Source organism: Halichoeres trimaculatus, unplaced genomic scaffold, assembly GCF_033239565.1.
Source record: "Halichoeres trimaculatus isolate MK-OKI-2021-1 unplaced genomic scaffold, fHalTri1.1 fHalTri1_scaffold_18, whole genome shotgun sequence".
NCBI lineage: Eukaryota > Metazoa > Chordata > Actinopteri > Labriformes > Labridae > Halichoeres > Halichoeres trimaculatus.
This window is the reverse complement of record NW_027437196.1, coordinates 30,689,164-30,715,802: the sequence shown is the minus strand read 5'-3', so window position 1 is coordinate 30,715,802 and position 26,639 is coordinate 30,689,164. Positions and strand designations below refer to the sequence as shown.

General features: G+C 40.4%; 1 protein-coding gene across 1 annotated transcript; it reads right to left on the bottom strand.

Moving 5' to 3' along the window:
• Positions 1 to 1,153: 1,153 nt before the first annotated feature.
• LOC141807869 (nucleolin-like) lies at positions 1,154 to 1,982 on the bottom strand. Its single transcript, XM_074694083.1, is given in 3 exon segments — positions 1,154 to 1,454; positions 1,456 to 1,793; positions 1,920 to 1,982. Coding segments are annotated over 3 exon segments (702 nt in total).
• Between the last annotated feature and the right edge of the window lie 24,657 nt (positions 1,983 to 26,639).

The following is a 26,639-nucleotide window of genomic DNA, read 5'->3' as shown; positions in this document are numbered from 1 at the left end:
AGAAAAAAACAGATTCATCAAATAACACAGTACAAAATAATAATTTTTTACTTGACCAAAAACACAAATAAACGAACTCCCACCAAAAAAATCTGATATCGGTCTGCATTCACGCTTTATTTAGAGAATTTTCAGCGTGTTACTTTCACACAAAAACACCACTAAATAAGGCTCTAGTTCTCATCGTGTCGTAAAACGGCGCCACCTCCGCTGCAGAGCCACAGCTGGCTACGAGGCGCTCGACGCTTAATGTATCAGTCCATGCGCAGCGTGCCAGATATAAACAAACGCAGGTAGTCTTCCAGGACGAATCATGCAGTAACAATGTAAAGATGAGTGATTATGAGAGCGAGGACGACCTGCCGTTCACTTTGCATTCCTTTCCCATATTGTTTATATCTATTTGTTAATATCTGGCGTGTCTTTTTAAAAAAAAAATCTGAAATTATAAGCTCAGGTTCTTTCATTCTCGTGTTTCAAGGAAGATGTCTTCTAATGTTTACCTTTGATTTCTCTTTAATGGTCTTTCAACCAATATTAAAAGGAGATATGCCTTTTTATGTTGCTGTTGCACTTTAAGTTGATTTTTGGTTCATTGTTAAATTTTAAAGGAAGGAGATATGCTTATATATTGCACTTTAAATTGTTTTACATTAAAAACTATGTTTAAAGAAGATATGCCTTGTGCACTACTTTCATATATTTAATTTAATAATTAAATTGTTTAATAAACAGACAAAACTTGTTTATTTATTTTATTTTTTATTTTTTGCTGATCCGAAAATTGATCCGATCCATGACTCTTGATCCGGGGAACGATTCAGGTGGGGGAGGTTGTTTAAAAAGTCCCATGTCCAGTAAGAGGGCACTTCCCACCCAACCATCATATATTTCACGAATGCCTTGGCACGGCTGGCCTTGCTCAAAGCATTCTCCTGCATCCTGACGCTGCCTTTGGGGCAGAAGAAAAAGGTGGAGTACTCCTCCATGTATTTAGCTGTGAAGACACGACAAAGATGGGACAGACGGAGACTTAGCATGACAGCGTTCCACACACCCGCACACGTGTGCACACTGTGTTTTTCCTTACCCATCGAGGTGGGGAACCAAAGGTTCCGCATCCGGGAGGCCTTGCTCCTCCCTCCAAAAATTCTCACAAGAACCCTGGGGAGGTTCTAGGAGGGAGGAGACTTCCCCTTGGCAGAGCCTCCTCCTCGGAGCTCTCCTCCCCACTGCCCTCCACCAAGGGCTGTGGTATCGGCCTGCCATCTCTCTGTGGGATCCTGAAAGAAATGGCCCCTTCAAATGTTGATTGTAAGACTTCTTCTGAGGCACTAAAGGCCAGGTTATTCACTGCCAGTGTTTTACACGCTGCTCCAACACCTGGACCTGCAATCTTTGCTCCTTTCTGGCTCTTCTCTCCAACAAAATCGACCATGATGGACCTCCCCTGCTCCCTGAGCCTCTTCCAGCATCTTCTGTGCCTCAGCCTCAGATTTAAATTCATGTAGGCCATTCCTCTGTTTGAACCGTTCTGCGGTTGCAGAGAAGGGCGGGTTTTTAACAAACAGTGTCTGTGCATCTCTCTCTTTCTTGTTCTCCTGTGAGCAGTCTTTGCTGCGAGCTTTGTCTTGCTTTACCTTGTGACCCATGATCTTCTTGCCGTTGAGCTCCAGGGCTTTCTGCAAGTCCTTCTCAGATGCAAAGTCCACATAATCAAACTTCTTGGATCCACCCAGCCAAACATCAACGACTTCGAGGTTGTTCTTGGTGAAGAATTTTCGTAGAGATCCCTAGAGTTGAGGATAAGCTTAGAATTCTGTCACGAACAGATAAGTCAACTCTCTGCCGAAAACAAACAACTTAAATCAAATTAAAACCAAATTAAAAATCCCGAACGGTACGCTGAAATAGATTACCTTCCATCGCGTCCATCGTCTCGGTGCAGCTAAAAAGTCCAACAACCAGCCCTGTCCTATCATTGCCAAATTCGAACACTATAAACACAAAGAGTTGTTTAAAAAACAAGGCATTCACCTGAAAGGTACCAAGTTTCATCATCACTGTCTTCTTCCTCCGAGTCAAATTCCAGTGTTTCATCTTCTTCCAGTGATGACACAGACTCTGTCTTGGTCTGGAAACCACGTGCTGTCATCCCAGTCAATGCTGTGGCAGAAAGAGTAAATTCAAACAGTACCACATAGACACAACATGTACATTTTCTTTTCAGGTACAAGTAAAAACATATCTGCATTAAACATAACTTGCGTGGAGTTCCGAATGTCATTGAATTCTTCAGCATCAGCATCCACATTCAGTTCAAGTGAAGCCATACTGAAAAAGGAGAAAGCAGCAACAGCTGAAGTACTGTGACAACATATTGAAGTAAAGCTCGCACAGACAGTGTGCCATACTTAGGGGGAGAAATAGGAGATATATTTATTGCTATTATTATACCTTGCATCCAGTTGCTGAAGAGCTGTGTCACTGCTTTCTAGCTCCTCAACTCCTGCGACTGAAAAGTCATCATCTCTGTGAAGATCACAATATATATATATATATATATATATATATATATATATATATATATATATATATATATATATATATATATATATATATGAAAATATGTTATACAGCTTCTGACAAATTGTGCCGGATTTATTCTACAGAGTAAGCAAAACGGGGCTGTTGCTGAAACGAAGTACAATCAGAATAATTTTTAGGGGTGTAACAAAATGGTCCACACATGAAACAATACAAACATGGCTCATGATATGAAAAACTAACAATAAAAAAAAAGAAAAATACAGAAAATCCCCAACAGTAGAAAGTTGTTCAAAAATCTATTTTTCTTCCCAATGCAGACACAAAAATATTGGTGCATCAGTACAAAATCAATGCTCTGTAAAAACAAATTGTAGTTTTTCCCTTTATTTAGACTACAGTACAAATCCAAACATAAAATCTCAATAAAAAGTGCTTTGTTGTTGTAACAATCAGGATAAGTACATTCTTGGCTGAAAAGGAAAAGAATAGCAGTCCTCAGGGCTGCAGTTTAGACCTATAAATGTCTGTACTGTGAACTATAATATTAGAATAGAATAGATCTTTATTGTCACTGTCAACACTTGTCAGGCAACAGGGTTTGTACAGTGAAACACTGTTTGGCATCCTCTCTATGGCAGCGTGTGAGCACAACCAAGTTATTTGATGAAGGAGCGTCAGCTAATTCCTCCACTTCATCTTCCTCCATTTGTTTTGCTACGGTAGGCGAGGAGGGCAAAAAAACTAGGAGGTCCACGTGCCTCTTTGCCTTTTTTTATTTTGTGTGTCTTTCAACTTTATTTCGTCATTTTACCCTGAAACTTTGTTGAACGAAAATTACATCCTAGTAATTTGGTATGCCATCATATCTCTGACAAGCTGCACTTTTGTGTTGGTGAAAGGAGCAAAAAACGTGACCGAACGTCAAAGAGAACAGTAGTCTTACCAGTTCATGCATGAATCAAATTTTACTCACCGATCAGAGGGAGACTCTGATGCAACAGTTGACACGGGAGGGGGAGGGGGTCTCATGTAACCCAACTTGAGTGGTGTCGAACTTGATGGATCCTTCTCATAACTAAAACAACAAAGATACTGTATGTCACCACTGCTTCAAAACGTTCAGTTCAAAACTTGCAAAGACACGCCGAAAAATATCAACAAAATACGATCGTCTGGATTTTAGAAAAACATCACCGTCAAGTCCGTCATGACTGAAAAGCCAACTTTAGCATCTGGCTAACATGACCAACATGACAGCATAACTAGCAACACGGCTAAATATGTCATCAAGATAAAAAAAACTGCCCTGAAATAAACCCAAAACTTACCTTTCCAGCAGAAAATGAGCGACCATTCCTTTCATTCCTCCTCTTTTCCCAGACCAGTGTGGATCGGTGTGGTGTGGCAGTGAAGCCTGCAGTGAAGCCTGCAGTAAGCCTGCAGTAAGCCTGCAGTGAAGCCTGCAGTGAAGCCTGCAGTGCTTGTGCCCGTTGTTTGTAGAGGTTTTTACTCTTCCTTTCCTCAGGTTGATTCAGAGTGAGTATGCTCTGTTGTGTCCTCGGAGAGACCTTTAACAAAGAGGGTTTTTGTTGGGCCTGAGTTTCCTCTGTCTCCGTCTCTGCCGCCACTGTTCTGGCCGTACTTGAGTTGGATTGACCCCTGCTCAATCTCTGTGTTGTTGAGGTTCTCCAATGCCTCTTGAGTATTATCTGTGCTCTCAAACTCTAAGAAAGCAAAACCTTTGGGCCTGCCATCTCTCTGTGGGATGCTGATAGAAACGGCCTTTCAAATGTTGATTGTAAGATTTCTTCTGAGGCACTAAAGGCCAGGTTATTCACTGCCAGTGTTTTACACACCCGCACACGTGTGCACACTGTGTTTTTCCTTACCCATCAAGGTGGGGAACCAAAGGTTCCGCATCAGGGAGGCCTTGCTCCTCCCTCCAAAAATTCTCACAAGAACCCTGGGGAGGTTCTAGGAGGGAGGAGACTTCCCCTTGGCTGGGCTCTGGTCCTTCAGGGAAAAGAAATCCAGACAGATTTGTGTTGAGTTGTTTTTGTATTATCAAACATTGCACATCATAGCTTTAAAACTTCCTGTCACTCACTAGTTCCAGCCTCTGGGATTCCATGCTAACCTGGATGGCCTCCTGGATACTCTGCGTACTCTGGTCCCCCTCCTAAACGACAAAAACATGTCAAAATTGTAACTATGAAGTCTTTTCTTTTCTCCACAGGGTTCTCCTCTCAGTAAGTATGGTTACCGTCACCACCCACTAAGCATCTCACTCACCTCGTCCCTGGAGGTCTCCAACTCCGCCTTTTACTTCTGCCACTCCGATGGAGAGGCCCCCCGCCTCGATTTTTTGGGGGCGGCCTCCTCCCAGCTCGGCTGGAAAATGAGTGAGATACTTTGTGTGATATAATGTTGTATACTTTTCTACTCTCATCTATGTTACTCTGTTTTATCCTATCACATTCACTTCTACTGTCTCCTTACCTCCAGGTGTCACGTTCCAGCCTCCGTGGCTGTGGCAGAGCCTCCTCCTCGGAGCTCTCCTCCCCACTGCCCTCCACCAAGGGCCGTGGTATCAGTATCGGCAGGTTATTCACTGCCAGTGTTTTACACGCTGCTCCAACACCTGGACCTGCAATCTTTGCTCCTTTCTGGCTCTTCTCTCCAACAAAATTGACCATGATGGACCTCCCCTGCTCCCTGAGCCTCCTCCAGCATCTTCTCTGCCTCAGCCTCAGATTTAAATTCATGTAGGCCATTCCTCTGTTTGAACCGTTATGCAGTTGCAGAGAAGGGCGGGTTTTTAACAAACAGTGTCTGTGCATCTCTCTCTTTCTTGTTCTCCTGTGAGCAGTCTTTGCTGCGAGCTTTGTCTTGCTTTACCCCGTGACCCATGATCTTCTTGCCGTTGAGCTCCAGGGCTTTCTGCAAGTCCTTCTCAGATGCAAAGTCCACATAATCAAACTTATTGGATCCACCCAGCCAAACATCAACGACTTCGAGGTTGTTCTTGGTGAAGAATTTTCGTAGAGATCCCTTGATTTCTTCAAAATCGTTATTGGAGTTCAAATTCCAATGTACAAACAGAACCCTTCCCCTTCTGACTTTGCCGTCTTGTCAGGAGACGTGTCCTTTTTGGTCTCTGTCTTCCTCTTTCCAGGAGTCCCTGAGGCTTCTTCCTCATTGTCATCATCTTCTTCTTCATCATCATCATCATCTTCGTCATCATCATCCTCCTCTTCAGCTTTGGCAGGGGATGCCTTGGCTGCGACTTTATCAGGTGTTGCTTTAACGGGGGTCTTTTTAGGCAGTGGGGCTTCCTCTTCAGACTCCTCAGATACCTTGATCGATTGCCATAAATAACCACCTCTCCTCTCTGGATGCCCGTATAGCTCTCGTTGAAGTTCTGCACAAAGAATTTCAAGAGTTGAGGATAAGCTTAGAATTCTGTCACGAACAGATAAGTCAACTCTCTGCCAAAAACAAACAACTTAAATCCGCCATCCAGACTCTCACAGCTGATATGACAACCATTAAAAAGGTTAACAAAGAACTAAAAGAGACTGTGTTAGAGCTTCAAGGATGCTCCATGCACGACAACTTGATACTCTCAGGCATCCACAAATCCAACCCCATAGAGTCTGAAGAAGCTCTGAAAAACTTTATAGACCAAATTAAAAATCCCGAACGGTACGCTGAAATAGATTACCTTCCATCGCGTCCATCGTCTCGGTGCAGCTAAAAAGTCCGACAACCAGCCCTGTCCTATCATCGCCAAATTCGAACACTATAAACACAAAGAGTTGGTTAAAAAACAAGGCATTCACCTGAAAGGTACCAACTACTGTATAAACGATCAGTACCCAAAAGAAATCCTGGCCCGTCGTAAGATCCTTTTTCCCACCCGCAAAAAACATCTAGCAAAACAGCTGAGAGCAGTGATAGCCGTAGATAAACTCTACATTGATGGCCAGCTGTTCCGAGATCCCGAACTGACCCCGTGGTTCTTTTGAGTTTCACACTCCTGATCGTACCAGCAACTAATTAATGAACAAATTAAATACACACCCACACCAGTCTCACTCACACGCATCAAACTTTCTTTTCTCTTTTGTGCACTTTTAGATTATTGGAAATTGTTTGTCTTGTTTGTTTGTTTTCTTATGTTTTGTTTATAACATTATATGTAAAAGGGAGGATTTAACTAAAATATTTAACATGCAGGTCTTCATAATGATTGAAACTGTAATTTTTGCTGTATGACATCAGTCAATGTAATAACTTGGAATGTACGAGGGGTCGGTTCTCAAACAAAACGGACTAGAATATTAAACCACTTGACTCATCTAAATGCAGACATATGCCTGTTCCAGGAAACCCACCTAACCCCACTTACTTACAATACTTTAAAATCTCAACAATATACCCAAATATTCTCAGCCCATTATAACTCAAAACAAAGAGGGGTTGCCATTTTGCTACACAAAAAAAATCAAATTTACCCATAACACTACAATTTTGGACCCAGAAGGTAGATTTATCATTATTAAACATATCAGTTAATCAGTTAATCATATATAGTTAATCCGGTAACTATTGCAGGCATTTATGGACCAAACAAAGATAACCCTGCTTTTTTCCACAACTTCTTCTCCTCAATTTCCTCATTGTCTCACTGTCCCGTAATAATTGGAGGTGATTTCAACACCACAATTGATCCATCTATTGACAAAACATATAATCCCGCTAACAAACGTCCCTAGCAGTCCACAGCAGTAATTAACCAGTTCATGGGTGATTTTGGTCTTTGCTATGGTTGGCGACTGCTACATCCCTTTAAAAAACAATATTCTATTTATTCTCCAGTCCACAAATCATATTTAAGAATTGACTTTTTCCTAGTCAGTAATTCAATAATCAAGAATATATTACAATCACATATACACCCCATCCTCATTAGCGATCATGCACCTGTGTCAATACTTTGGAGACCAAACCACCCCCACAAACGCAGTACAAGATGGTGACTTAACACTTCTCTGTTACAGGACCCAGAATTTGACAGTTTTATAAAAAGGGAGTGGGCATCCTTCCTAGACATTAACAACACTCCAGAAATATCACCCTCTCTCTTATGGGAAACAGGAAAGGCAGTTTTACGTGGACACATCATCTCCTTCTCCGTGAATAAAAAAAAAGGGAAAAAGAACAGGAAATTAAGCTAGAAAAGAAAATTCAAGAATTAGAAAACATTAACTCTACCAACCCATCTGAAGAAGTATATAATGAACTCAGAAAACAGAAATCTCAGTTGAACGAAATGATGAATAAAAAAGACAAATTTTTACTACAAAGACTGAGACATGAGAAGTTTGTATTTTCTGTGTGAAAATGTGTTGTTTGGGCTCTTTTCAAGTAATATACTGACGAAAAATAGTTCTTAAGAAATCTCATTATTATATAAAAATTTGTTCATAAAAGTAAATTCTCTTGGGAAAAAAACGTACTTGGTGTTTTTTTTTATTTATTTTTTACAGGGAATTCAAAAAAGACATTAAATCATTTCATCAGCTTGTATTTTATACTGTTTTATTTATCATCCCCCCAGCACTTGATCAAATGTTGAAAATGTACGTTGTTGCCTTACTCTCATGTAAATGGTGGTTCTATACTATATCAGTAGGGATTATAATAATAATAATAATAATAATAATAATTATTATTATTATTAATAATAATTATTAATAATTGGGATGTGGCAGCCCATACATCACCTATCCTGATATGCACCAGTCACCTGACATACTTGGGTATTCACATCTCCCCCAGGTTGTCAGAGCTGTTTAATCTAAATTTTACACCACTGTTGAGAACAATTACGGATGACCTTGAACGATGGATGAACCTACCAATATCTCTCACTGGCAGAATAGCTACTGTTAAAATGTCAATATTACCAAAAATAAATTACTTATTCTCAATGACTCCAATTCAACCTACACGCACTTTGTGTAAATCTTTAGATTCCATCACTTCAAAATATTACTGGAAAAATAAACCAGCAAGGGTTCAATTATCCACACTACAGAAACCCAAACATCTCGGAGGCTTAGAAGCCCCACAATTCTTCCACTACTTCTTAGCAAACCAACTGCAGTATATCACAAAGTGGATCCACAATAGTCAACAATGCAACACTTGGTTAGACATAGAAAAAACATTTTGTAAAGAAATACAAATTTCAGACCTACCGTTCTTAAATCAATCAGTTAAACTCCACCCATGTTTTAAAAGTCTAACCATATCAACAGCTCTGAAAGCTTGGTGGAAATTTCACAAAATCACAAACACCTCTTTCGCTCTGTCAGACTACACACCAATTTGGAACAATCCGTATATCTAAATACAACAAAAAATCAATTAACTTCCATACATGGACCTGGAAGGGAATCACTCATTTTAGACACATTTTCACAAATAACACTATGCTGCCATTCTCTGATCTGGTCCAGGAATTCGGCATGGGGGAAAACCATTTTCTTAAATACCTACAACTTAAATCTGCCATTACCTCTAAATTTGATATCACTCCTACAAACTTAAACTTACCCGCCTCAACCTTGGACCTACTTAAAATCAACCCCATAAAGAAAAAATCATTGTCCAAAATATATAAGATAATTGCTAACTTAGACAAATCAATATCACTACCATCAATAAAGTGGGAACAAGACCTGGCCCTCACCCCCAATGCTGACTTCTGGAACCAAATCTGTGAAAACACCTTCTCCATAAGCAGCAACAGTAATATCCAACTAATCCAGTACAAAATCATCCACAGGGTCCACTTTACAGGGCATAGGATGTTTAAAATGGGTTTAGCACAATCTGACACTTGCACCCACTGCTCCCAACACACTCCAGACACTTACCTTCATGCCACCTGGAACTGCACACCTGTCCAACAATTTTTGGTTGATATTATCACATCTCTCTCAAATGTTTTGGGCTGCCCCATCCCTCTGTCCCCTTCACTGTGTCTGCTAGGGGATTTATCATCATTAAACCATAAAATGATAATAAATAAACCTCTCCTCATAGCTCTAACCATTGCTAAGAAAACTATTCTCATGAACTGGAAATCAAAACAAGCAATAAATATTACATTCTGGAAAAGCCTCCTTGCCGACCACATATCAATAGAAAATCTAACTGAAACAAAACCAAGAAAAAACAACAAAATCACAGGAAGTGCTGACAGCTGAGTCTGCATCCACCATTAAAACCAAACACATTGAGTAGTAACATGACCAGCATGTGCAGTAAACGGATCAATAAACAAATCAATATAATGGGTGTGTGAATGAGGTATGTTTAAACATTTTGAATTTAGCTGAGTTTTATCGGCATGACATAAATGAATGTCACAATTACACCCCCCCCCCATCCTTTCCTCTTCTCGTACCAACCAATCACAGCTTCCAGGAGACTGCGTCACACATACCTAGCAACAGTGTCAACCACATGTCCTCACTGAGGCTGTGTCCAAAATCACTCCCTATTCACTATATAGTGCACTATATAGTGAATACGTCATTTTGTAGCGCTGTCCGAAATCTGAGTAAGCATGGTCATTCACTACATAGTCCACTCAATGTATCCCACAATGCATTTTGTAAAGTAGTGTGATAGAGATGCCCACTATATTAGCAATATATATCATCATGAGTTCAAACAGAAGGAATGGCTGATTACATGATTAGTGATTACTGATAACATGAAAAACATTAAAAACTGTCAGAGAATGACACTAAGCTCTCTGTTTAACTTTCGGATGAACATGTCTCACAACTTCGAGCAGAGAAACAAACAACACAGACGTTAGCCGCTAAACCTTTCATTGCGAGTGATGCATTCACCGGATCTTGTAATTCTCAAATACAGCATAAGTTGCTGTGCAAATATATGGTTTATGAATTTCATAAATAATGTGTAATAAGTAATTCTATTATATTTGGCTGTTGCGGAAAATATGCCAAGTATAACATTAGTTATCACTGAAATAAAACCCGTTTTGCAGTGTTTGAGAAAAATAATTACTGTAAATCCCCAGCTGCAGGGGCGAAAATCCCGTTTCATTGTTGGGGGGGACAATTAACAGTAAAATTTCAGAGACTGATTCCTAGGGGGGGACATAAGAATAAATGCTATAATTTTTGCTGTGTTGTTTTATATTGTGATATTAAACAGTGACTCGTCCCAACTATGGATAATCAGCCTTGATTTAATTTTCCTTTAGTTCATGAAAAAATGTTTTGGCATGAATGTGGCAGCAACAACACTATGAACTCAATAATTAGTATTTTAAATCCAAATTAATGAAAAGTGTTGATTTTAATTGAAGGACAATAAGTGATGTAAATTAACAGTCAGAATGGAATTAGAAACTGGATCCATTCAAGATCTAAGTCAAAGTCATAACTACTTTATTTTTAAATCAATAAATCTAGAATAGAACATAAAAAGACTTTAATGAATAATGGCTTCATCTATGAATTCTTAAATCTCACTAGAGATGCCTCTATCTCACGAGAGGCATCTTAAATAGTTTTAATATTTGTGTCATAAATGAGAGGACGAGGATGTCAGCATGTCACCTGTCTGTCTTATCTGTCACAGCCTTCTTTGCATCATAGAGGAGAGGCTGTTTGCCAGCCAGCAACAAATGGTGTGATAATTAACTTATAAATTGTTCAGTGTTTTAATGCACTTAATCGCGATCCTTGGCGCTCTGTAGTCTGTGTCTGTGTGTGCGCACCACATCGGATGGAAAGCTTAATCAGCGCCTTTTTTTAAAGCATACTGTCAGACTTCGGAAAAAGGAGTTGACATTTGCTTTTCATTTTCTCTGTGTGTCTGTTTAACAAGTGAAGTTATGATTGATAAGTCTTTCAGTGAAAGCTACTTACTTGACCGCGACCCTCCGCTCTGTCTGTATGCGTTTATTTGTGTGCGCGTGTGTGCGCGGCTGCAGCATCCAAGCCGGGAGAAATATATTGGTTCAAACCACTGTGAGGATCGCGCGGGGAGGGGTGTGTGTGTGATCTTTCAATAGTTAAACTCGTCAATCATTGTGTTTTAAGTAGCATGACTTGTATTACACCATTGAAAAAAAAAGCCATTACCATTAGAAAATTAATTACAACTGGATTTTTTTAGGGGGGACAACTTTATGGAAGGGGGGGACATGACCCCTGCGTCCCCCCCGGGATTTGCGCCTATGCCCAGCTGTCCATGAGCGACGCAGGTGTAATTATGTCACTGTTAGCGGCTGGTGAGTGAGTGAGTAGTGTCGGAAATGTTGTTTTAATTTAGCTGATGTAGTGACTACATAGTCCACTACATCTGATTCACTATATAAGATACATAAGATGTATGCAGCCAATCATACATCTTATGGGTTTCTCAGATCCCCTTTCCCTTACTATAGTTCCAGTCTACAAATTAAAATTGTCCAAGCCATTGCTATGCAAAAAGACACAAAGGCCATTAAACAGATTGCATGTATATACAAGTACTAGAAACTGACAGAAGTGAAAAAGACAAAAGTTAATGTATTGCTGTCATTGTCGGTGGCGCAGTTGGGGAATGCGCTTGGTCGGCGATCGGAAGGTTGCAGGTTCAAGCCCAGCTCTGGGTGACACATGGCAATGTGTCCTTGGGCTAGTTGCTCCCACTGCTGCGTCAGTGGTGTGTGAATGAGTATGAAAGGGCGTGACTGTGTTAGATGTACTGATGGATAGGTGTCATAATAAAGATTGGATCCATCAGTGAGTGAATGTGGGAGCGAATGGGTGTGGATGGGTAAGTGTGACCTGTGGTGTACAGCAGCTTTGAGTAGTCCATGACTAGAAAAGTGCTATATAAGCTCAAGTCCATTTACCATTTACCATTGCAGATATATACAATCTGAATACAACAATCCAAAAATGCATCGGTTTTTATTTGTATCAATGGCTCATTATTATCTCATCACAAAGGCATAATATAATGTTCAATATTAAAATGAATAACATTTCATATGAAATGTTTGTTTTGAATCTAGCATCCAAATTCTAAAAGAAATCATACTTAAAGGATGAATTCTGAACAAATCTTTAAAGGTTCCCTGATATACAAGATATGTATCCTGATTCTACCACAGCAACCCAACCTGTTAATTGAACAACTTTACCGGTCTCAGAATTTGATGATTTTTTTCCCACTTTGAGAATATATATGTGGCCAAATAATTTGTAAGAATTTTAGACACATCTCTAAAGAATTGAATTTGTTGAAAAAAAATCATGAAAAAGAAACTTTTTTTTTCCAGTTAAAATTCAATAACTTCTTTCAATTGTAATACTTAGCTTTAAATTTAATTTCAAAAGATGCACCAGACTTCAGTGAAGGTGATTTGACCCAATTTGATGATTTATTATATGTGTTTGATTAAGTTTTGGGGTAAAGTGTGCACCCTGGCACACACCTATGGCAATGATCATGAAATAGGTCATAGTACAGGCCGTAGATGACTTTTGGATTTTCTAAAGGTATATTCTTGGGAGTCTCTGGGTGTACTACAAATACCACACAATAAACAAAAAAATAGGCTGTGGGCAACATTACATGTATTATGAAAGAGGTCCTTTAAGATTTTTTGTTTATTGTGTGGTATTTGTTGTACACCCAGAGATTTCTGTTCTTAAAACAGACCTAATGTGTAAAGAATTACAACATAAGTCTGTTGCTCCACCCTACAACTATATTAACTTTTTTGCTTATATGACCAAAATATGCAGCTCATCGATGCAGATTTTTCTCGACAACATATCAGTTGTAAATACTGACATAAGCATCCAATATTGATATCATCCAATATAACTGTGTATCCCTAATGCCATTTAACCAAACCTGAGCTTCTTAAGGCATAAAAATATGGCCAATCTGGAACTTTTTTGTCAGTTATGTGCGCTACTGCAAGATGACTATCCTAAGATGTGTTGTGACTGCTTGTCTAATGAATGAATCCAGGCCCACGCAGTGATTCAGGAGTTGGAAGCCACCAGCTAACTGTGTTATTGCCACTCTCAGATTCACCTACACCCACTTGTGTCAAGTTTCAAACATCCATACTGCACTTCCAGTTACCGCTGTCAGGCATTTCAAAATAAAAGCGCATGTTTTACCAAACATCACACGATAAAGGGGCTAATGTGGATGGCTACTCTGCAAGTCTGCAGGTAATGCAACACCAATTGGATTAAAATGTTGGAAACAACCGCTACTTTAATTATACAATATATGTCATATTTCCAGGTGGTCAGTGCGAAAGAAGACCAATCACGATTCCCCCTGATTCTAGTGGTGTCAAGGGGTGCGTCTCAATGCGCTTATTTTGTGCCCCCTCCATCCTATCTCCTCCGCAGCACCGGAAATACTTTTAGTCGCCATTTTGAAGACTGTCCCAAAGCAGTAACTGTACTTGGGGGAGAGAGGAGAGAGCAAGGAGGAGACTGATCGGAGGAGCTATGATCGAGGAAACATAAGAGCTGGCTTTGCAGCTGTCTTTTCACTGACTGACACGCCCCCATATGGAATATCACTCTCTGATTGGACGCTGCAGCGGCTCAGACTTCTCTACATGAAACTTCACAAACACAACAGAGTGATGAGAGAGAAAAGGCGAGCTGAGGACAGGTACAGAGGATTGTGCAGAAACTGATCATAAATCGATTTTAAAGTGTTCGCTGTGAGTTTAAAGCACAAAACACTGAACACAACCATCATCAAATCAATATAATGGAGGATTTTTACTGAAATCTAATAAATAATATCTTTCTGAAACACAATAAACTAGATTAAATTAATACGTTTTAGAGTTCAAGATGTAGATAAAGGCTTAATTATTCATAAATAATCTAACAATTATGCATTTTACTGGTAAAGTGATCCTCGAGCTTCTTAACTGCACACAGAATAAACTGAGTGCAGATTTTTTTCATGGCAACGTGTTTCTTAAACTGGTTCAAGGAACAGACAAAGCTCTGTTACTGTTTATGTTTTATCAGAGTTGTTACAGCGCACATGTGCAGACACACAAACAGCTGTTAGAGCTGACTGACAGATGATCCAGAGGTGATCAGCTGACGCCATCATCACTGAAACACGTCACTTCATGTGACGCTCTGAAGGAGAGGATGTCCCATTGCTCTAAAAACAAATCTCCTCCATCCTCTCTCCTCTCTTCATTTCTTCGCGTCTCTCCCATGCATCTTTGGTGGGAGGGACTAAGACTAAAGCGAACGGCACAAGTGGAGGAAGGGAGGATGGAACATCGCTTTGAGATGCACCCAGGGCCTCCAGCTCTGCTTCGTAGCAGCCTCTCCCTTCCCCCCTCCTTCCCTCTTTTCCTTTTCCCAGGTGGGCATGAGGTGTGTGGAGTGCAGGCAGGTGCAGGCGATTGGTAATCACCAGACTGGTTCACCAGCAGTCACCTTCCTCTGCTATAAAACCAGACTGCAGCTGCTACTGTGAGCTGGATCTTTGCATACCACAGTCAGTAGTAAGCTTAAACCCAGTCTTTTCTTTCATAATGCTCTGGATTTTAACACCCTGTTTCCTGTACCTCAGATCCTAAACCCACTCTGCCTGACTCACCTGTATTTTCTTGATTCTCCAACTCTGAAGCCTCCCCTGGCTCGCTGCACACCTCCTCAGCCTGCCTTCCTTAAAGCTCTCCCCTCTCTTAGGCTGTCTACCAAGGTTTCCCCTCTCTCTCTGGGTCAGCCAACTCTCTAGTGCGAGCTCTGTAGTGTGGTTGGGTCTGTTTAGTATTTAGTCTGTTTAGTTGTGTCCTTTGTCATGCAGGTTGTGTGTTTCCTAGCTCAGCCTCATTTAGTCTGAGATGGTGTTTTCTGTTTATCTTGAGTTAATTTCAGCATAGCCTTAGTTTTGTAGCCTCCTGTGTAGCTCCTTATTTTGCCTGACTTCTTTAGTTAGTATTCTTCTCCAGCCAGTGTTTGTTTACCATGTGTTCTTTTTTTTCTCTACTATTTATGGTGTCTTTTACCTTTCCGCTGTTTTAAATTATTCTTATTAACGATTGTTTTAATTGATTGTGTTTTTATCCAATGTGTTTTTATTGATCTTGATTTTAAGCCTGTACAGCACTTTGGCCAACTGGGCTTGTTTTAAAATGTGCTATATAAATAAAGTTTGACTTGACTTGACTTGACTTTGGTTGTTTAATAAACTCTTTACTGCAAATTTTCTGGTCTGCTGTGTCTCCCTGTTGTCCTGCATTTGAGTCTCTGATCCATTATTTGACAAGTGGATGTACTGGGACCTAATCTAAAGTGTTACAGTGTCAGGGAAGAACACTCTTTATTGTGCGTTCAACATGAGTTTGACCTTACTCCACTACCACCAGATGCAATTGAATTTCGAAGCATGACAATAGCGGAATGCCCACTGTGCAAAGTAAGTCTTCCTTTGCAGATTTTGGCTCTTCGTGTTCAGGAGTGCATGGAGTCTCAATCTGCAGCAGAAGATAATGTGGTAAATGTAGCTCTGGTATAATTGATTTTGCTTTGTGAATGTGACACTAATTTTATATTCTAACTGTCCGTCAGTTTTGTTGTAACACAGATATTTGTGGGTCATATTATAGACATGTCAAAGTGAGGTCCAGATGGTTCCTGCAGATGACAGCCCCTCCTCTGCGGCATGACACAGAGACATTCAATTGAATAGTTACAGTACTTAAAGTTAATTACTGTATGACCTTTTGAGATGCCTGCATTGTGGAGGATGAGCGGCAGTATTTAACCCTTAGGATCCCAAGCAAGGAATGAAAATTGAATTTTTCTGATTTTAAAAAATGTTAGAAATAAGTTGGGAGTATACACAACACACTTTTAGGTTCCCTCAAGCATAAAGAACACAGTAAAAAGTGGTGTGGCCCTACCCTTACAGAATCTACAAATTCTGAGACCTAAGATAAGTTGATTGGAATTTTTAGGCTGTTTTTGCTTCTGTCAAATTTTTACTCACTGTGGACTTATTTTTCACTGCAATAATAATTTATACTCTTCTATGAGGTCAGAAGACCCAGGGCTAAGGCCAGATGTAACTCAACAACCTCTCATTAATATAGCATAACCAGAATACAAGAAACTGTTCAATAATGAATTTCCTGAATTTCCACTCGGGGATAAATAAAGTATTTTCTATTTCTATTTCTATTTCTAAAGAAAAGCGGGACATTGAAGTTTTCTGAATATTTACTTTAAATCAATGAAAACTGTGAATAACTATGTACAGAACACTTAATTCAAGTCTTTGATAAAAGAAAAAGCTAGTTGTGAAGTATCTACAAGCTCTGAACACACAAACTGTTGCTGATTGGTGCAGAGCAGCCCCAGCTGAAACATGACACCGAGCAGATGGAAGGCAGTTCTCAAGAATTATTTAGATGTAAATACAGGACATATATCGAGGGCTTGTACAGAGTGTAGAATTATTTGTTTTTGTACAGAATTGAGCGAGGGCAAATGGTTCATTTTCTGCAGATTTACAAAGAGGTCCTGTGAATAAACACTGCAAACAATGTCGATGGCAGTTTCACAAAACCATCGTTCTTTCCCGGCATTTCCTCGGCATGTTGCTGACATCGTGTGTAATACATCAAGGTACCCTCGAAAACTTGAGAATCTTAGGATAACGCCACTTTTTACAGCTTATGAGTAGGACAAACGGTTTGTACATGCCAGTCAGCCTGAGATCTTCAGGGTTACTCATTTATTAATCTCCACCAGAAGTTCTGATGCCATATCTGTTTCATCAAATTCACCCCAGAGTTCTTACAACTTCATGCAAGCACGTGTGGGGAAAGGTAATAGATTATGTTATATAGTGAGATGCTATTACAGCCTACTACCAATAGAGGTTGCTAGTGAGTTGTTTATACAGGGGTATAGCCAGGGGCGGAGTGGGACTCATTTTCAGCCCTGGAATTTCATACCCCAGACCGGCCCATGTTATATCATGATCTATTGTATTAAAATAATGTAATTATAACTTTACATGTTAAGAGCGCTGATTAGAAAAAAAAATACATGTATATCCTGAGACTGAGGGCGAGCAAAGTAGTCAAAACTATCAATAGACTCATCTTCATCTATCTCATCCCTAACTTGTGGTTCAGGGTTCTGCTGCTGCTGCTGAGCTGCTGTCTCTGAAATCAGTCTCGGAGTAGACTCTGCTCTCCCTTTCACACTTCCTCCAGGTTCCATAAACTCACCTAAACCTGTGCAACAAAAATCAATGATAATAAACAATAATATTTTGTTCAGTGGCAAAATATGCAGGTCTTTTGCATCTAACATTCATCTTAGTCATTTTCAATTGTGTGCTTTGTTTACCATCTTACTTTAGATGATAGAAAAGGGCCACTACTAATATTTGGGCACAGAAAGTGATTATATTAGAATTGATGCTTGCTTGTTCACACTCTCTGTTACAACAGCTCACCTGTTTCTCCAAAACTGACAGCAGCAATCCCTTCCTCATCACTGTCCCCTGTGTCTTCCTCTGACATTAAATCACATTTGAAAAAAATAGTCAATAGCCAGCCTTGTGGTCAATTCAAGTCAATTTCATTATTGTAGTGTTGAATCATCAAGCATCAATTATCTCAGGGCAATTTTCATATAGAGTAGGTCTACACTATACTCTGATATTAATACTAATATTCACTCAGTGAACATTCCTACCTGCCCACTCTGCACCCGTGGTGGGCTCATAGCTGTTTGGTGCTGCTGCATCTCACTTCTGAGGGGCTATAAGACAAAGTCTCCCCAGTTATGCGGTGTCATCTCATCACATGGTGTAAGCTGCATTTTATTCAACATCTTGCCTAACCAGTTTCATCGCCATCCTCTGCTGTTTCAAACTGCGAGCTCGTTGACGTTTTTATTAAAAAAAGATGCTATTTTTGCACATTTTGGTGTCATTTTCCAGCGCTTTCCTCTTTTTTTTTAATACTAAGCTTCTCCGCGCCACCCTTGCTGTTTTGATCCATCTGGCCAGCAGTAGCTATGAGCTGGCTTGTTGCACAGACTCCGACTGGCGGAGCTAATTGTTTTTAGCCTGCACAGACGTGCTGTTACGTCAGGATGGATCTGAGAAAAAAAAAAAAAGCTGCCGATGGAGACGGCCCACAGGGACAGCGGTAATAGCATGTAGGTAACACTCATTCAGGGCCACGAATGAACACCAAACCAAAAAATATATAATAATATTAAAAAATGTATATTACCACTGGCCCTCGCAGCCCAAACTTCAGGCCGGCCCACCAGGAAATGTCCCGGTCCTCCCGATTAGCCACTCCGGGTATGATGGTACATAATCAGCTTTGAAGATGTCAGCCTGTGTTTACACACTTGGGGTGTTGTGAACAATCACAGAATAAAAGCAGGTGATCATCGAAGATATGTGTTGAAATGCTCATCCCTTGTACTGTAACAAAATGTTGTAGTAAGAAATGTGTAATAATACACCTTTAAATTGGTGAACTCAACTGCAGAGGCTTGGCTGGACATCCTTGGCTGTAAACTGACAGGTCTACTGTCCAAAGCAGCTTCAACAGCTTTAACCAACAGAATAAACATCTGGTTGCTTCAGTGTGGCTTGAGGGGGTAAATTAACTGAAGATGCATTTACACCTTGGGCAAATCAATGCCAAATCAGTTTGTCACTTGTATGTTGGTGGATATCGGTCTAAAAACAGCAAATGCAAATCGATAAATCAATGTTGAATGAGTTATACAGTTATAAAAGTAGCCATTAGGCAAAGAAAATGGCTGTGAGAGGCATTGATTAAAGCTAATTTGAGTGAATTAGAGAAACACGTCACCTCTGTCCTCTCAGAGTTGCCTCTTAAGTGAACATTAATAGCCAGTGCTCTGTATCTCTCACAGATAGAGAATCCAATGACCTTGCATACTGTCAGCAGCAGAAGAGCATTAGCATGAACTTTGCTGATGTTTCTGACTGCACAGCAAATTCTAGAAGCAAATCATATTCCAGTGAACTCTGGGAAAGCCACGTGAGAGTCACATCAGACAGATTCCTGTTTATGTGTAGACACAAACTGACTCTCTCCCTGCCTGCATGAAGGCTTTATATACAAGTAGCGTGAACATCCAAGTGAGGGCAGCCCCCATGATTGGTTCTGGAGCACGCAGCCTGCCAGACCCTGCTCTTTGGAGCCCTGTTCATGAGCGTCAGATATGTTTTCCAACAGTGTGGACTCAGACTGCGTGGTCTTGGTAACTGATGCATTGTGTTTGCTTTAGTTAATTGGATTCTGAAGTAACCGCTGTTTACTCAAGGGCCCCAAATGAATTCTGTGCCAGTGTGATTACATAGTAATCATAACATACAACCTCACTTAAAAATGACAGTGAAGAGAGGGCAAGGACAGCCGCTGGCATGCAACCCCAAACAAACAAGAATTAATTGATACATTACTTTGTTTTTAACAACAATGAAGCAGCTTGATTTCAGCCCGGCATCCATTAGCATGCTATAAACAACAAAAACACGCAGTGTACATACATCAGGCTGTCTCACAATGGGGGGTGAAAACGCACATTTCTGCATCACCTTTTTGGACACTGTGATAATTTAGCTTCTCAGAATGAATGAGTGAACTGCTGCAACGTGAAAGCAGGCAGATTTGTTCGTCTAACAGCAATTAGCTGGTACCAACCAACTAATCAATAAAAGGATAGAACTCACAGAGTCCGATAAACTGACTGTAACCCAGCTAGTCTGTGAGAAATAATTCTTAACAAATGAGAAAACCATCATTTGCTAAATAACTGCAATGATTCTCTGGTTAAAATAAGAATAAAATAAAATGAAAAACAAAAAAACCAACAAAAAACAAAAAAAGCATCAAAAACCAGGATGGATATGACACAAACTGGTGCAGATAAATAAGTAAACAGGAAGTACTCAGCCCCAGAAATGAAGAAAAAATGTCTGTAGGTCCACAGTAATCCACAGTTAGAAGTAAGACCCATCTCAGTCCCAGGGCAGTTTAAATCCAAGCAAAAACAACACCAACACCAACAACAACAACAACAACACCATCACCACCACCACCACCACCACCACCACCACCACCACCAACAACAACAACAACAACAACAACAACAACAACAACAACAACAACAACAACAACAACACCATCACCACCACCACCACCAACAACAACAACAACAACAAAATCTAAAGGTAGAAACTATGATGGACGAGACCCCAGCAGCCACCACCAAGTCACAAACGCCTGAGGGAAGCTCACCAGCTCTCATGCCTTCCACAGGGGGCTCCCAACACGACCTGGATACTCCAGGATCCTCGTGGGCTTTCATGCTTAAGGTTAACTCTGTTCAGGGGTATAATCCACAGGAGCCTGTACATCTCCACAGACCCCACTCTCCACCATCATGCGTGCCTTAGTTTTCCCATCTTATATCAGCTCCTGTGTAAGTGACTGTTTATAAAAAATAAATTCAAAGTGTAACCAAAAAAAAGGTGAAAAAACAAAAGCAAAACCCACAACAATAAAAACTCATTTACAAAGTCTCCATTTTCCTCACAGCTGTGTGTGTGTGTGTGTGTGTGTGTGTGTGTGTGTGTGTATGTGTGTGTGTGTGTGTGTATGTGTGTGTGTGTGTGTGTGTGTGTGTGTGTGTGTGTGTGTGTGTGTGTGTGTGTGTGACAGCTAGCACTGGCCATTTGACTGGATCTGGGGCTGCAGATTTGACCTTGACCTGATAAGGGGGTTCACGTAGTATAGACGGGGGGTCAGTATGTTACGGCTGATTGTTGTGTGTTTTTAAATCGAGTATCAAATGGTAACTGAAAGTGTAACAGAACTCTCTCACTCCTCCCTCCTTCAAAGAGGCTGTGAGGAGTTTGAAAGTGGTCTTGAAAAAGTCTCTCTTCTACATATGTGCCTAACTGTAATCCACACTTCAAAATGGGATTCTCAGCAACAGTATTGCTAGTTACAGATTATTTTAGACTGCTACTTCTTTGCTTCCTGATTGGGTCGAGCAGAACCAGATTGTATTAAAGCACGTCTAGGTCTCTATGACAACACCACGTAGTGGCAAGAAGAGATAAAACACAGAGATCTGTAATTTTCTTTGCTGAAAATGATTTCTGAGATTAATTTTGTAGTGATGGTGGACGCTGAAACCTAACTGTCAGACAGAAAAAGGACAGAAGAGCAGAGGGAAGATAAACAGGAGAGAGATAGAGCACGAGCCTAAGGCTAACACAGGGGCTAAACTGTTTGTGCCAATGTTGATTCCAACCCACACTCAGCAGTTATTCTGCAGTGGTCTGTTCAAACTTGTGAGTCTATCAATAAAATGAAGAGAGAGGTTATGTTAGCTCTGCTTGGTAGATGACTGGCAGGACATAGCCAGTATTTACTAACGTTACACATTATCAAATCAAATTTTATTAATAAAGCACTTTTCACATTAAAAATGTAGCACAAAGTGCTATGTTTACAGACATGTCTTAGGGCACCGGGCTGCCAGCTGAGCTAAATAAAGACAGCTACTTCACTACTGTAAGAACTGAAAGTGTTTACTTGTTACGTTAGCCTACAGATGTGTTAGAGCACTGGGCTGCCGATAGCACCACATAAAGGTGGTTACTACTACGTTCACTTGATGTCACGTTTCAAACTGTATCACTACAAAATTGAACTGATAAATACCTTACCTTGGCACGTTATATCCAGTAAAAAGTTGTCTTGAACAAGGAAAATTTGTTTCGATCTGGGGTCCGTTTCACAAAGCAGGTTTGATGAAAACTCGGGGTCTGTTAATTGTGAAACAAGGGAAATTCTGGGTTTTTGGTTTCAGAAAGGGAGGTTAATCAAACCTGAGGAAGAGGGTTAACTCAAGTCTGTTTCAGAAAAAGGTGTAACTAAAACTCTGTGTCTGTTACTCTGGCAACTGAGTCTCTGGATCTAACCTGGTTAGGGGCAAGTTTTTCTCAATGAACTTGAAGTTTGTCTCTGTCTCCGCCCTCTTTCAGAGCCACACGCTATTTAATTTTCTCATTCATTCAGTTAGCAGCGAGTTTTGGCATAGCTTTGTTTAGCCTTCTGTCATTAAAAAAGAAAAAAATATATATATTTAAAAAATCAGAGTCAGTACTTCATCAGGCACAGTAGGTGTAACCCAACTTTTTGTCTGACATGGCATGTTCCTATGTCAACAACCCCGTGGATGAAGGTGCAGCATTAGTGTCCAGAGAATTAAAATGTGTCAGGAGTTGATTATCAGACTGCACATGTACTCGCATTTTCAGACAGAAGGTGGCGAGGGAGTGCATTTAAAACAGATCCTCCTCACAGCACCATTAAGCAGTATCATGTTTTTACTCTGCTCAGTGTCACTGTGTCCGTTCAGCTGGTTCCTGAACCAAACAGTTCTGTGGATCACAGCTCTGAAAAACCTGCTGTGTCTTTGAAGACCTGTCCTGTGTTAAACTGTAGAGCAGCAAAGAACTGAGGAGTCTCAGAAGTCAACCTAAAGACTTAATGCCCAGTGTGCACAGGCTGTGTCCTCGTGGCTTCAGACCAGGTTTGTGGTCCCCCCCTCTTCGCTCTACTGTACAAATGACATTATGCAGTAGATTGTGACTGCTCCCTCTTCTCAGGTGGTTCTCTTCTTCACCACAGTTTGACTTACTCTTAGCAGACCCCTGTATCAGTCCCATTGTGTCTGAGAGAAAAGCCCTGCCTTATTGATGGTATAATTCTGTTCAGGGTCGACTTTTTGACTGTTAGTGGTCTTTTTGGATTTACATTGAAGTATGTCATCTTCAGAGGGTGTTTTCAGTAAAATGGAAAATAAAAAAGAGAGCAGACTCTACAAATCCCCCCACTATCTCCATAAACTGTTGGAGAAATAACAGTGATTTTCTGCTTGTTGCTGCGCGCTCTCTTTCCAGGATGACCTTTGAAGCTAAAACACTGACACCACGTTCAGCTGAATGCTGAACTCCAGCTCAACCTTTTCAAGCCAGATAAACAAAGGCTTTGTGAGCCAAAGTTTTCTCTTTCACAGCTGAAAACCTGCTCAAACAAACCAGGGCTCTTCAGAGTGGGTCTTCCTCACATCTGAAGCATTTAAACACTCGCACAGTTTTCAGGACGAACAGAGCCAATATTTGAAGAGGGCAAATCTTTCCCCTTGATAATAAATTCCAAAAGCATAGCGAGTGTCATTAAAGCATTTTAGAGAGTGAGGGGAAACAGAGGCTAATCTTTAATGTGGAAATTAATCTTTCCATCTGCACAGCAGGAGAGCAACTGTGATCAAACACTCTTCAGCCCTCTTCATCCCCCTCACAATAATCTGCTGCTGACATATCCGAACACCAAAGAGGAAACAGAAAAAACATCTAATAAAGTCATCAGACCAAAAAGACGGGACAAGGCCCAATTTACTTTTCTGTCCATCTTCCATTAATACAGGATACATTTCCTCTGACTTACAGCGACCTACCAGAGCTCTTTAATTACTTTGAAAAGAGTTTAGATCAGTGTTAACCCTTACACTGCCGCCTCAAAGAGACTGTGAGAGCTGCACTCTACACTTTAACTAACATTAACTAACCTGTCCATGGAGATATTTACAGCTGGCTGTCCTCCTGCTCTTTGTACAATCACACAAATTGTTGCCAGAGCATGCTGGGATGCAGAGCTACTCAAGATGCTAGGCACAAATCCCAAAATCATCAAAACAAGGAAATATTAAGAAAATTACCTTGTTCATTTTTCCGAGGTGCAGCTTCAAAGTGGTCAAGCTTTATGTAGTTCCTGTGCTTGTAGCATCAACATTAGCTCCCACCACTGCTGAAGGTTTTCTGCAGCATTGCACAACCACCACAGAGTAAAACAAGTCTGTCCAGTGAAGACTGAACATTTGAGAGTCCTTCCTGTATTTGTACAAAGTGAACCAACACTCATAGAGAGCCTGAGAGTGGTGCCCTCTTGGTCAATTAATGTGGGCCCAAAACTCCTTACTGCAGCCGTTCAAAGGTTCTCCCCTACTGATAGTAACACCACCTCACTCCATCATCCCACATCTGAAAACTAGGCCTTGTTCTGGACACCAGCCTCACCCCCAAACAACATGTTACTGATATTGTATCATTATGTTTACACAACCAGATGACAGAACTTCAGTGGAAGTGTGCCTTTAGTTTCTGCCTTCTTTGGAATTTTTGAAAACATTTGCTAAAAATAAAAAGTTGTTTAAATGAACTGAAACACACTCTCATCATATGATCATGTAATCAGGGTCTGAAATAATCTCAGTCACAGTGTGATGAAGCCATCTGTGCAACGTCTTTTTCCACAAATAAATTACAAATGCCACGGTTACTTTCAGCAATCAAAGTTAGCATCGTGTTGTCATATTTGCCAGTTGTCTGAAAGAACATATTACTTTGTTTGAGGTGTTAGTTTTCAGTAGCTCAGTTTGAATGAAGCCAACATCAAGGTTTCACACATAAAAGTGTGAATACTAAGATTACGGTGTTTGATATATATATATATATATATATATATATATATATATATATATATATATATATATATATATATATATATATATATATATATATATATATATAAATATATATATATATATATAAATATATATATATATATAATATATATATATATATATATATATATATATATATATATATATATATATATATATATATATATATATATATATATAAATAGAAAATACTTTATCTATCCCCGAGGGGAAATTCAGGAGTCACAGCAGCAATCAATAAAACAAAAGTAAGAAAGTGTATAGAAAGTGAAAAAAGGTCCATAAGAAAATAGATGATGACATCCCGTCCACCACTCGTCCACCACTCTCCAGCCCAGCCAGTCTCCACCTCCACAGGGTCCAGGACTGAGCCTCCCCAGCAGTCTGTTCAGTCTCTGTCTCCTGGATCCTGTCTGGTCACAGCAGGCGAAGCTCCTCCAATGTGTCGCTGGCGTCCGATGTCAGCTCCGTCAGCCACGTCCGTGAACAGCACGATGCCCCTGGGCTAGCACGGCTAGCTCGTCCATCCCACCAGAGATAGATCCCACGTTCTCAACAACGATGGATGGAAGGAAAGGTCCACGTCGTCACCTCCCAGCTCACACCCGAGAACCAGCACGTCATCCTCACCTCCTGCTCCTCACCTTGAGGGAAATCATCAAGCCCTACACTAGTTAGCATTGACATGCTACAGGCTGCTAACAGCTAATTTCGCATGTAAACAATGCAGCCATGGTTACATGAAGGATCTCCTGAAAAACACAGGAGAAAAGTAGTAAAAATATCGCTGAAGCCACAAAAAGTTTGGTGACCATGACCAACAATGAACCATCCAAAGTGATGATCCACTCCAAATACAAAGATGAGGAAAAAGAGACGAAAAAAATTACAAGAAACTGACAAAGACCTGTTTGCTGCTATTAACATTGTGCAACCGTTTACTGAGTCTATAGAAGTAAATGATATTATCAGCAGGGGGAGGCGGGGTCTGGAACTTCAATCAGAATCCTGCTTGTTAACTACTGTGGGTGAGAGCTCAGCATGGATATGAAGAGATGTGAGAAGACAGAAACATAGTCAGATGCTGCAAGTCAGAATAGATCAGGCAGCTCACGCTCCAAATGGTGATGTGTTGCGGTAGTTCAGAGACAAGGGAGACAAGGGACAGAGGATTGGGAGAAAAGATGACAGGGGTCATGGAGAGGATCAAAGGTGCCAGAGATGAGCGCAATCAAAAAAGTACCTTTTGTCTGTTTTTTTTTTTTTGGATCAAAAACAGGAAGAGAGACAAAAAAAGAGGGTCCACTCTTCTTAGGTAGTTTGGGTGTTTACTTTGAAAAAACAATATTATTTGGGTCTTGA